A 14,214-nucleotide genomic window follows, 5' to 3' on the forward strand; every position below is an offset into this window, starting at 1 on the left:
TTTTGAGTGATGCATAACAATAACGGATACTGATTGGCTGATATGCTTTTTAGACAACGATGCTGGGATAGATGTACATAAAAAAAGATATAAAGTTTTCATTCTTGCGGGCATAAAGAAATAGTCATCAAATTTATGTTTTCTTTGAAATATTTTACTGTATGGTTCGTCAATTTTAATTCTACGAGTATCCAGAATTCCAGAACCACGTGAAGTAGGTGCTCAGATTATAGGTACTATTATTATATGCCCTTAAAGTTGAGCAGTCTGGATCTGGACCGATTATTGAGAATTTTCGAGCTGGTCACGATTTTGAATGGGCCCCGATTGCTAAACTTTAGCTAATCAACAGAGTTCTAGACCACTAGACTTGTTTTCTTTATTTGGGTTTGTTTTACTTTTTTATTATTTAAAAGCAGTGCAAACAGTGAGATGAAATAAATAGGTATATTATCGTCTTATTTTATGCGTTACGTTTTAGTACTCTAGTAACGCACTCGGTAACAGCTTTTATTATCAGTGTTACTATAAATTTTCAGTTTACGATTTAAAGACGTCTCAGTTCTTGAGTAAAGTCTATCTATTTACCGTTACTTATCTCGGAGACGAGAATGACAGCAAGCTGTTACTATTCGTCATATATATATATATATATATATATAATATAAGAATTGTATATATACAAAACATAATCATAATAATTTGGTTATAAATTATCAAAGATATTGTAATTATTCTTCCTTCGTCTTGCTCAGTGTTCTCAATAAAGAACATTATAATGATAGCTGTCAAGGCAATACTGCTCAATTTTCATAAAAAATAATAACAGGGTGACTCGAAAACTATATAGCTCATTGGGTTAATCTTGTGTTGTTGATATGTACGTATAGTTATAAGGTACGCGCGCCGATGCAAAACCCAGTAATAAACTAGCTATTGAACTAGACGGTGGTTTAATTACAAAGAATACCTCAGTGTCGATCGAGGATAAAAGTACCCGCGCTTAAAATAAAAATAAAAAAAATTAAAAGATGTCGTTTCTCGGAAATTTATCGAATTTTGATCACAAAACCAGTGAGTGGCAAATATTCTACAGTAAATTGAACCAGTTTTTTGTGGTGAACAAGGTGACGGAGGTAAATTATAAACGCGCTCTTTTGTTCACGCATCTAACGGACGAAACCTACCGCCTTGTTCGGAATCTAGCACATCCAAAAGACGCGGAGACGCTTGGATTCGAGGAGCTGATCGCATTACTCAACGGCCATTTCAAGAAGAAGCAGTGCACATACGCGGACAAAGCCAGATTTTACGCGGCGACAAGGGGTCCAGGCGAGCCATTAGGAGACTGGGCGGCGCGATTGAGAGGTCTAGCAACTTTTTGCGACTTCGGCGCGGCTCTGGAAGCGAATTTAGCTGATCGTTTCGTCCTAGGTTTGGGCTCTGGTCCTGAACGGGATAAGTTATTCGAAAACAAGGCAAATTTGTCTTTGGCGGCGGCACTAGAGATCGCAGAGAAAGCGGCGGTCGCAAGAGAAGCCAAGACTGAGATGGCCAGCAGCATTAAGCAAGAACCAGTCTTCTACGTGGCAAAGGCGAGTGGATCAGGCCGGAGCGGCTGGGGCAAGGCGCGCCGTGGCGGTGGCCGCGGCGGCGGCGGCAACGACTTCGGCGGCGCGCCGCCCATTGCCCAAGACCAGCGCCAGCAAAATGATTTCCGGTGTAACATTTGCGGTATGAAAAACCATGGCGGAGACAGTTGTCGCTACAAGCGGTATCGATGCCAGAAGTGTGGTGTTATAGGGCACTTAAAAAAAAGTGTGTAAAAGCCAGTCATCGCGTGTGAACTGCATTGCAAGTGAACTTGAAGAGAACTTGACTGACGAAGGTGACCAGTGTTGTGAAGAATGCCAAAATTTTAATCTAAGGTACGTCTCAAATAAACCGATTGTCTTAGATGTAATTTTAGATGGTAGAAATATTTCTATGGAATTAGATTCTGGTTCAGGTGTGTGTGTCATTTCAGAAAAATTATATACACAGATGTTTGGAAAGTATAAATTGAATGCTTGTAAAGTAAAGATGTGTTTGTACGACGGACATAAAGTCTCACCACTTGGATTTTTTACCATTCAAGCTACTTATAATGGTTTAACGAAAAGCATAAATATTTTTGTTTTAAATAAGCTGGGCCGCCTTTGCTTGGTCGTGATTTTATGTCTGCTTTTAATCTGGTATTGACTACAAGCATCAATAAAATTAGCGGTGACAACGACGTGAACCAATTGTTAGAACGATACCCAAACCTTTGGCGCGACGAGCTTGGCTCGTTTAACAAGTTCAAGGTTAACTTACATCTAAAAGAAAATGCATTTCCGAAATTTTTTAAACCGCGCTCTGTACCCTTTGCCTTAAAAGACAAGGTCAATGACGAATTGGACAGGTTGGTAAAGTTAGGTATTTTACGCCCCGTAAATTACTCTAATTACGCTACGCCTATAGTGCCTGTTCTTAAAGACAATGGCACGGTCAGGATTGCTGGCGATTTTTCTGTAACCCTTAATAAAGACCTCATAGTGGACAAGTACCCGCTGCCTCGAATAGAGGAAGTTTTTGCTAAATTAGGTGGAGGCGAACATTATAGCAAAATAGATTTAAAAAATGCCTACAACCAGTTTATTTTAGATGACTCATCGCAGGAGCTCACAACCATCAATACATCGAGAGGTCTATTTAAATATACACGCTTAGTGTACGGTCTCGCTAACGCACCAGCGATTTTCCAAAAATCAATGGAAACCCTCCTCTCGGGCATTGAGGGCGTGAGCTGCTGGCTTGATGATATTTGTGTTACTGGCCCTAACAAAAGTTCACATTTAAAGAGGCTAAAAGAAGTCTTAAGCAGATTAAACGAAGCCGGACTTCGTTTACAAAAAGACAAATGTGAATTTTTCAAAACCAGTATTACTTATTTAGGTTACGTGATCAGTAAGGACGGCTTACAGACGTGCCCTAACAAGGTTCAGGCAATTTTAAATGCTCCCGAGCCCACTAATGTGACGGAAGTCAAACGGTTCCTAGGTGTAGTAAACTACTACAGAAACTTCATACCGAACGCGTCATCATTGTTGAGCCCACTACATGAGTTATTACGCGCAGGCGCTGAGTGGGAGTGGGGCGAGCGGCAGCGCCGCGCCGTGTGCGCCGTGCGCCGCGAGCTGGCCTCGGAGCGCGTGCTGGCGCACTTCGAGCCCAGCGCGCAACTCGTGCTGAGCGCGGACGCGGGCCGGAGGGCTGGGCGCCCTGCTGGCCAGCGCGCGCCCGACGGCAGCGAGCGGCCGCTGGCGTTCGCGTCCCGCTCCCTCACTTCGAGCGAGCGTAACTATAGTCAAATCCAAAAGGAGGCGACTGCTATTATATTCGCTGTGAAACGTTTTCACCAATACCTGTACGGTCGTAGTGATCCATTTATTCTTAAGACGGACCATCGTCCGTTAGTTTCAATTTTTAACACCCAAAATGGAATTTCGGCCACTACGGCCTTACGGTTACAGAGGTACGCCATTATACTGTCGGCATACAATTACTCTGTACAGTACACGTCGAGTGAAAACAATCTAGTGGCGGACTATTTCTCCCGCGCGCCTCTGCCTGTCACATCCAGTGATAGTGACATGGAATTCGATTCGTTGTGTGCACTAAATTTTTTAGATACGGTGTCAGCGGCGGTCACGTCACATGACATCAAGCAGGCCACTGAAAATGATAAAACTTTGCAAACGGTCATTAGATACATGAATCGAGGCTGGCCGCGGAAAATAAATTGTAAGGAGATCGCACCTTATTTTTATTGCAGAACCGACTTACAATTTGAAAATGGATCCCTATTGCGTGGGCACAAAGTCGTAATTCCAACGTCTCTCAGACAGCGAATGTTAGGCGAGCTCCATAGCACACACCTAGGCATAGTCAAAATGAAGTCCAACGCGCGTGGTAGGATGTGGTGGCCCGGCATTGACGGCGACATCGCGCGCTGCGCGGGCGCGTGCGGCGCGTGCGCGGCGCTGCGCCGGCGCCGCCGCGCGAGCCGCCCGCGCCCGCGCCCTGGCACCGCGTGCACATCGATTACATGTCGATAGGGCAAAGGGTATATCTGATTGTTGTGGACTCACATAGTAAATGGGTAGAATGCTTACACATGGAGCAGGGTACCCAAACTCGATATTTAATAACGAAATTAAAATATTTATTTTCAATATTCGGTATACCTAAGGTTTTGGTATCTGACAACGATGTTAAAATAAATTGTGCAGAGTTTAATTTATTTTGTGCTAACAATGGTATCAAATATATGAATTCTCCTGTATATCATGCCAACAGTAACGGGCAAGCAGAAAATTCAGTCCGTAATTGTAAACGAATGTTAAAACATATTTTAAAAGACAATTTATCTCCACAAGTAGTACATGAACAATTGTTAAGTTATTTGTTTGAATATAGAAATTCAATGCATTGTACAACCGGTGAATCACCAGCTAAACTCATGTTCGGAAGAGAGTTGAGAACCCGCCTAGATTTAATATTACCCTCAGACAGAAAAATTAACATTGACGCGGCAACCGACGCGTGTGTGAATCGCCGTTTATTTCAAGTTGGTGATGACGTGTGGGCCCGGTGGTACAGTGCAAGGAAGGAAAATTGGGAGTTAGGTAAAATCGTAGAAAAAATAGGCAACAAAATGTTTAAAATATTTGTAAACAAATATGAGACTCATTGTATTAGACATGTGGATCACCTATTGAAATACAAGGGTATTGCTTCTGTAGACACTCCCAAACAAAACAATGCCCCTTCCGATGATCGATTGCCCTCATTTCCTTCTCTGCCTGTTTCAAGTAGTATATCCAATATACCTAACGGAACTGTTGGTGAAAATGTGTCACCTACGGAAACAACCACGGAGGAAGCTTGCCCTGAAGAGGGATGCAGTGTTGCGGAGCAGGCTGGGGATGAAATTTGGATAGATTGTGAGGGGGAAGCGGGTGAGCGGGGGCCGTCTGCGCACGAGCCCGCCGCTGCGCCGGATGCGCCGGCGCTGCCGCCGAGCGCAGCCGCGCCGCCGGAACCGGCCACAGCTGCTGATCAGCTGACGATCACAGCTGATCAGCTGGTAGGGCGACATCAATTACGCCCCAGAAAGAAAGTTAGCTATAGGTATTAAATTATTTACGAAGAGATTGTTTTCAAATAGTGGTGAAGGAATGATATGTACGTATAGTTATAAGGTACGCGCGCCGATGCAAAACCCAGTAATAAACTAGCTATTGAACTAGACGGTGGTTTAATTACAAAGAATACCTCAGTTGTACCTACCGTAAATATTTACTTTTCTACCTCTATACGTTAACTTGTGGTATTAGGTACTGACTTGATATTCAATTAAGATTCTTTGTACTTATTGCAGTATTGTCATCCTATTATGTTAGTTTCTATATTCAAAACAATCTGAGCAATCTAACTTCATAATGCGTGGTTGCTCTTACACCAACTTTAGCAATGAGGGCTATCGTTTTTTGTCTTACTAGATGGCGCCACTGCTGCGTGAGGTTTTTAGGTGTGGCTTTCAAAGTCTGTTATTACGGGCGTGAAAACAAAGTTTAGATTAAAATAATATTTAATACATCTTAAAACCGTACCATAAAAATATCGAGCAACAACAGTCTTGCGTAGTCCCGTTTTGTTCGGAAAAAAGGGAGGACAAAGTTTTAGAATCTGTCTCAAAAAACAGACATTCATTATCCCTTATCGCCTAATTGCCATAAATAATAACAGGTAATGCAAAATGTTCGCAAAATTATTCTAATTTTAAATAAACCCGCGTAGCTCACCCAAAAACTAAGAGATTCGACATTTCTGAGACCCACGCTACACTAGCGCCTCTAGCGGCGTATTCATACGCGATAGCCCTCATTACGCAGGTATAACTTCGTTTTTTAGCATTAGAAATAAGTAAAACAATCTTGACGAGTCTTTTTGAAAAACGTTTTAAAAAAAACAGTATCTATTACTTACGATACCAAAATAATTGATCATTGCCCTTGCTAATTGTTACATATTTGTTAAGACTTATTTTTCAAATGTGTTTTCCCCCTATGGGCTAATGTGACAAATTTGTACGTAGCCCGTTTCAAATAAAAAAAAAAAAATGTGTTTTCCAATAAAAAGACACGTCAAGATCGCTTACCGTCTTTCTAATGCTAAAAAAATAGATAGCGAACGATTTGTACAAACCATTCTCTTACAATGCGTGTCTCGGAAGCAACATTTGAGATTTATCGCACTGTTTATAATACCCATCACCATATCTGCGGTCCACTGCTTGAAACATATCAGATGACGGGGTCTAGATCTGGAAATAAATAAAGAAAAGAAAGAAAGAAGGCATTTATTCACATTCACAGACACACAAAAAAAAAAGTATAAATAAGTTTGTTAAAATTGAATTTTTTAGTACAACCTTTTTTTAACCCCCGACGCAAAAAGAGGGGTGTTATTTATAAGTTTGGCCGCTATGTGTGTCTGTATGTCTGTGTGTGTGTCTATCTGTGGCACCATAGCTCTTAAACGGGTAGACCTATTTGAATGCGGTTTTTTTATTAACCTGCTTGGTTTTCTAGCGATGGTTCTTATATATGTTTCATCAAAATCGGTTCAGTGGTTTTGAGATATTAAACTTTGAAGTGACAAAGTCGGGGTTTTCCAACTTTTTGCTGGTTAGGTTTTTTATTATTATTCGACTGGATGGCAAACGAGCAAGTGGGTCTCCTGATGGTAACAGATTACCAGCGCCCATAGACACCTCCAACACCTGGGGGATTGCAGATGCGTTGGCAACCTAGAGGCCTAAGATGGTTGTCTTACTCTCCACGCCGAAATACAACAGTGCAAGCACTGCTAGGTAGGATTAGCGAGCAAGATGGTGTTAGCAATCCGGGCGGACCTTGCACACGGTCCTACCACCTGCAAAGCCACCTGCTAGGTTATTGCTTACAGTGCTTGTATTGCCATCTTAACTATTATAAATCGATGCCGTTAACCGTTGAAGAGTTCCGTCTTGTGGAACCGATCCTGGCCGGATTACCAGATTATTAGTATTGTCACCAGATTTACATAAGTACGCCAAATTTAAAGTCTCAGAATGATGAAACGTTAAGCCCGGACCCCATTTAATATTTTGTTTGTGCGAAATTACATTTGAATTTTAGGTACTTTTATTACCTAGCTTTTCAAAGAAGGAAAATATCAAGAGGAAGCGAAACGAGAGACGAAGCAGTTCTATGGTGTATTTAATGTTCATAAGCTGCACTAGTCCCGCGTGGCATAGCCTAATCAGTCTTATTCTGTGAGGAGGCCTGTGCTCAGGGACGGAGTGGAAGAAAGGAGGTGAACCATCAGAACAAAAGGTTTCACTCTCAAAGATTTCTATTTTCTAAATAAAATGTAAAACTTACGGGTAACAACAATTTGATTGATTTTTGATATGATACAAAACCGGGTAGCATTTTGTCAAATGGCTGAAAAGCTTCATATTTCACCGAAGATTTTGGCATGGGTTATTTACTACAAATCAATTTTCATACGAAATTTTGCCTTTTAAACACACAAAAATTTAAATTGTATCAAACTAATGTCATGTTTGAATTGTTTACCTTTTGTCTGTCAGTTGTATTTAACAAAGAGTATACAAAAAGAGTAAGAAACACAACAAGCGTGCATAAATATCTGATACGACTCTATTTCTAGGGCCGGAAGGACGTGTCAGATATGGCATCTGCCAGCACCTTCCAGCATCTTCCAGCTAATGGAAGATCCACTGCTGTATTATGACCTCACCGATACTTGCGGGGGGAGGGGGAAAGAGACAGTTGCCAGCATTAATATCTATTGAGGCCATAATTCAGCAGTGGCACTGCTGAACAAAGGCCTCGCTCTTAGAACGCCACAATGAACACCACTTGCATCCACCTGTTGCTCGAAACTCCCACGATGACCCCAGCCCCCCTAGAGAGAGGCCTGCCAACGCTTCGATTACATTCGTTGTCGTCACTTGAGGAATTTTCTCCCCTATAGCTATGTCGCTGATTTTAGTTTTTTGGCGAATTTCCATATACTAAATTCTATCGCGCAAAGAAACTCCAAGCATAGCTCCCTCTGTAGCTCGTTGAATTAGAGCCTTTCAAAGAGGTTATTATAACAGTCAAGGACCGCGTTTCAGAGCCATAGGCCATCACCTGGTGTCACACGCTACATGCCCAAACGCTGCCCATCCGACTTGAATTCTTCGGCTGACGTTTTTGAAGTTGGACCTGGCTACTTCTTTTCTACTTCTACTATCTACTCCATGCTTTTAGACATAAGTAGGTCATGGAACAGGTGAAGGAGAGGCTATACCATACTGATGTCTCGTATCCTCCGTGACTCGACGTGGGAAGCACTCTATAGAGCGACTTGTAGTGCAGGGAAGGTTCAATGGGAAAAGATCAAGAGGACCTTGATCCCCTGACCAGATAAAAGTCCTTACAAAATATTCCTCTCAACAATTTGCGCCAGAGAAGCGACAACTGGCGTAGGATTGTTAGACGTGCTACGTGACTCACATTGGCGTGACAAGAGTATCCGACAAAGAAAAAGAAAAGATCATTTTTAAAGCATTCACTGCTGCATTTTTTTTGGAATTCGGCCAGGATTTCACTCAGCATACAAGCGTTCACTTAACTTTCACCCAGAACCTTTACATAAGCATATTTATTAGCGTTCATATAGTGATTAATGTGTTTCCAAGCCACTGAATTGCATCATCAAAAAATTTATACCCTCCAGAAATTCCATTTTAAGCCCAACTTTCGAGAAATAAAAACAAAAGCTGTCTGAATCGACTAGGATCGACAGAACAATTACAAACTTCCGCTGCAGTTCAATGTTTCAATCAAAACATGATTTTGCCCGCCTCGTGTATAGAATTCGTAGCATTCGTTAGCCGAATTGGTATACCGCAATGACGCTACACAGAATATTTGTGTAAAACATAGATACGTAAAAGCAAATCTCTTAACGGCGTAGTTCGAACCCAGAAAAGTTTGTTAGGCTCCGTCTAAATAGGTCACCACGGCTCTTACACGCACAGGCCACTTTTCGGCCCAGTGCAGATCAGGGATGTGAACTCCGTATCCGTACCTAAGCGAAAATATCGGATATCCCGAGGAAAAAACTATCCGTAACCGAATCCGATATAAAAATTCGGATAGTTTCGGACAGGGACGAGGACGGTGCCTAAATGCGGCAAGTTGTGACAGGTTTTTGGTTTTGCTCGGCCGAGCCGACAGAACCACTTCAGATGCAGTCTTCTGCATCTACGCCTCTATTGTTTATTATTTCTATTGCTAAGTCGGAATTTACGACTCGTAGCTATAACAATTAAAGTCAAATCATTTAGGTATGTTCCTATTTGTATTTTACTCTTGCACAGTCTTAATTAAAAATGCAATATCCTAACAGTTTTAAACTGCCGGGTAATCCTTAATAATTTAATCCGTAACTGTAACCGAAATTGGTATTATGTTTGACATATATCCGTTTATAAAATATCCAATTAAAAATGTTACATCCGTAACATTCCTGGCGCGTATTGGGAATTTCACAGAAATATAAATGCTGCAGGGTTTACAATAATTTCCTCACAGGGAATAATTCGAGCTGGTGCATTAGGAGGACCGCGCGCTAGTGCATAATAACGTCAATTTTGGGATGTATATATATTTTTTGTCTCTCCTTAATAATGTAATAAAATCTGACTTGATACTTAGTAGCGACTATACGAGTATAACTGAGCTCTATAATTTTTAGTGTCTCACCTACTCTATACTTTTCTTTTCAAAATTAGGTAACTGGGTTCGTCTTACTCTGAATCATTAGCACTATTGATTTGAATGACGGAATTTTACATTTTGTCTTAAGTCTTAAATCAGGAATTAAAAAAAAATGTAACGGGAAAATCGTCAAAATAAACTATAACAGAATTGGAAAGTATCATTTTTTTGTCTCTCCTTAATTCATTTACCAACCTGACTTGGTTAGCAAGCGACGATTAGGTCGGGTTTTCTTAGTCTGCAATCATTAGCGCTATTGATTTGAATGAAGAAAAAAAATACAGTTTGTATTTCTATATGGGTCGTTATAAAATCAGCACATAATTTTTTTATAGAAAAATGGGGGATACCTACACACTTTAAATGAAAATATCCAACTACATTGCCTATCTACGTCAGCACTCTTTGGCGGGCTACAGTAGGCAATCAGCAAAGTCTGTTAACGAACCCAAACCCGGCTCCTAATCCGGAGACACCCGATTAGATTACCAGCGTCGTCTGTGACGACGATCGAGACGTCATGATCCTTTGGTGACACAGAGGTGTCTTATCAAAGCTGAAAATGCCATTTTAATTTTCTACTACATTAGGCACTCGTCCTACCGCCAGAACGTAGCGAGAGGAGAATGTTTTTACGAGTCACAAGCTTTTATTTAACTTGCAATGTATGTATATCTTTTTTTTTTTTTTTTATGGTATAGGGGGCAAAGGAGCAGGCGGATCGCCTGATGGTAAGCGATTACCGCCGCCCATGGACACCTGCAACACTAGAAGAGTCACAAGTGCGTTGCCAGCCTTTAAGGTTTTCTTGAAAACTTGAAGGTCATAGCGGTCCGGGAATACCGCAGGCGATAGCTCATTCCAGAGTTTTGCTGTGCAAGGCAGGAAATTTCTGGAAAAACGCACAGTAGAGGACCGCCAACCATCTAAATGGTGAGGATGGAAGTGTTGTCGCGTAGGTCGGTGCCGAAAGGAATATCTATGTATGTGCAGGTCAAATCTTGCGAGTTTACCTAATCTGACCGACTTCCAGCGGTCGGGTTGACTTGAAATTTGGCATACCTACTTATGGAAATCTGGTGACAATACAATAATCTTGTACTTACTAACATCCTGGTGGTCCAGCTAGGATCGTCTCCGCAGGACGGAACTCCTCAACGGTTAATAAATCGCATCGACTTGAAATTTGGCACGGAAACGTAAATTGGATGACAATGCAAGTACAGTCAACAAAAAGTACAGTCAGCAAAAAGCTTGTATTAAAAAATGTATTACAAGTATGTTTTTTTTTACAAAATACTTGTTTAACTATGAAAAATTTGCTGAACGACAAGAGCGACAAATTTTTCATACTTAAAACACTTCTCGATCACTACTCGCCGGCGCTGGGATTGAAGGGCTACTACGAAAATTGAAGTTCGTAGGTGCTACTACGAAAATTGAAGTTTGTATCGTACCTAACATTCCGCCGAAACTTATAATATTTAACACGTGAGTGAGAGAGATGGTACGATACGAACTTCGAATTTCGTAGTAGCCCTTCTGGTGCCTTAGGCACTTGTCCAGCGCTGACGATGAATGAGAAGCGAGTAGTTAACGAGTTAGCGACTAATTATTTATTACATTCCTTTTCTAAAAATGCTTTTATTATTATAATAATACAAATACAATACTTTTTATTAAATTTTCCAATATTAAGATAAAAATGTAAATAATACTTAAATATTTTTCATTTTATTTGATCTGATAAAATTCAAGTCGCCGTTATTTTATTTTGTGTATCGAAATTTTAGTCTAGATACTAAGTAGGTACAAGATTCAAATATCAAATTTAAGTCATGAAAACCCTGAAGGTTGAAAATAGCCTGAATGACTTCGAGAAAAGTATGGTACGGCCGTGCCTTTGTTTTGTTTTGCTCGACTTGGCGGGGGCACAAGATAGCTCGGGCCTCCAGATAAAAAATGCGAAACTACCCAATTGACGTAATGATCTCATTTTGTGAATGCCATTTATATAAGTCAAAATTCCGTGCAGTTTCAGAAGAGTTTCAGCAATAATAAAGCCATTTTGCTGCCATTTAACCCATCGAACGCCCTGCGCGCCACAGTGGCGCGTATCTAAGTGATTAGACAATTTTTAGGGTTCCGTAGCTAAAATGGCAAAAACGGAACCCTTATAGTTTCGCCATGTCTGTCTGTCTGTCTGTCCTTCCGGGGGTTTGCTCAGAGACTATCAATGCTAGAAAGCTGTAATTTTGCACGAATATATATAAGCAATGCCTACAAAATAGTACAATTAAAAATTCAAAAACAATTTTATTTTTTTTTTTTCTTATCCAACCTTGTAGTGTGGGATATTTTTGGAAAGGTCTTTTAAATCATTAGGGAGTTTAAATCATTAGAGAATTATTAGTAGTTTAAGAGTAAATAGCAGCCTAAGGTATAAAATATACCTAAACTTGGAATTTTCCGTACAAAATACGAAATCCTTAGAAAAATACTAATAAACTTTGCGTAATGTCTACGGAACCCTATTTCGAGCGTACTTGACACGCTCTTTGCCGGTTTTGTTACTAGTTTCGATCACCCTTTAACATAGGGTACTAGTCCAAAATTACCCAAGAAAGTCGTTGGTCGCGCGACGGGTTAAGTACATAGGTTTGAAGTTAATTGACACATGTCCAATTGACCTATTAGATTGACTATGTAGCGTGAAAGCGCGTGTCAGTGTCACGTGCTCAACACACGTGACCGTTTTGTGTTGCGGAACTTGTGCAAAACAATTGAACCAACTTTTGACATTGGTCAATCAACTCTAGCGGTTTAATTAAAAAGGGGTAGGAGTCAACAGCTGCTACGAAAACAGTTGGATCTCTCAAACAATTGACAAATGAGGGCTATCGTTTTTTGTCTCACTAGATGGCGCACTGTTGCGTGAGGTTTTTAAGTGTGGCTTTCAGAGTAACTCTGAAAGCCACGGGTTACGGGCCTTAAAAGAAAGTTTAGATTAAAATCATATTTAAAACACCTTAAAACCGTACCATAAAAATATCCAGCAACCACAGTGTTGCTTAGTCTCGTTTTGTTCGGCAAAAAAAGGGAGGACAAAAGTTTCCAAAAGACAAAACTGTCTCAAAACACAGACATTCATTGCCCCGTAACGCATAATTGCCATAATTAATTTCAGGTAATGCAAAATATTCACAAAAAAATTCTAATTATAAATAAACCCGCGTAGCTCACCCAAAAACTATGAGATTTGACATTTCGGAAACCTCACGCTACACTAGCGCCTCTAGCGGCGAATTCATTCGCGATAGCCCTCATTAGGACTATTTAAGGCTAGTGTGAATAGGCTGTTCCTTAACCAGTAGGGCACTTTTTGGACAAAATTGTAGGACACTTAGTGGCACTGAGTGGCTGAGGATAGGTTAGTACGCTTTTTTTTTATTTTTATTCGACTGGATGGAAAACGAGTAAGTGGGTCTCCTGATGGTAAGAGATATCACCACCGCCCATAAACATCTGCAACACCAGGGGCATTGCAGACGTAAAAGAATAAAATAAATAAATATCACGGGACAATTCACACCAATCGACCTAGTCCCAAAGCAAGCTTAGCAAAGCTTGTGTTATGGGTACTAAGCAACGGATAAATATAATTATATAGACATAGATATATACTTGTAATATGTATACTAACTAGGCAACGGATAAACATACATACATAGATAAACAGGTACTTAAATACATATTAAACACCCAAGACCCGAGAACACACATTCGTATTTTCCATACAAATATCTGCCCCGACAAGGGAATCGAACGCGAGACCTCAAGCTTCGTAGTCAGGTTCTCTAACCACTAGGCCAGGGGGCCTATTGCATAATTAGACTAATAATATTAGAAAATAATACAAGTTACTAGTTAGCAATTTACAAGTTGTCCTATTTCGTGTTGCATAATTATTTTGTGTTTTCACTAATTATATTAGAAAATTGTGTTGCATAAATTACTAATAATATCTTGAAAGTTACAAGCAAATTCATCATTATTTACAAGTACTAATAAATTTCGTTGCATGACATATTTTTGCTAACTTGTAATAAGCGTACTAATATTATTAGAAAAACACAAAATTACATGTAACCAAGTTGGCTGAGTGACATTTGGCAACCTGTGAACTTTGCAATAAAATATTATACATCTTGGCGGGAACAGTAACGTCAACGTAAAACTTTTTTCGAAGTTTCTAACTGCGGAAATGGTCTGTGAAGTAATTTGGATC

General features: G+C 40.4%; 1 protein-coding gene across 1 annotated transcript; it reads left to right on the plus strand.

The window, feature by feature from the left end:
- The first annotated feature begins 958 nt into the window (after positions 1 to 958).
- On the plus strand, positions 959 to 1,898 carry LOC141442371 (uncharacterized). The gene has a single exon (XM_074107335.1). It carries the CDS (start codon positions 1,032 to 1,034, stop codon positions 1,824 to 1,826), a length of 795 nt encoding a protein of 264 aa, XP_073963436.1. The 5' UTR covers positions 959 to 1,031; the 3' UTR covers positions 1,827 to 1,898.
- Positions 1,899 to 14,214: the final 12,316 nt, after the last annotated feature.

Source organism: Choristoneura fumiferana, chromosome 25 (genome assembly GCF_025370935.1).
Source record: "Choristoneura fumiferana chromosome 25, NRCan_CFum_1, whole genome shotgun sequence".
NCBI classification, from domain to species: Eukaryota; Metazoa; Arthropoda; class Insecta; order Lepidoptera; family Tortricidae; genus Choristoneura; species Choristoneura fumiferana.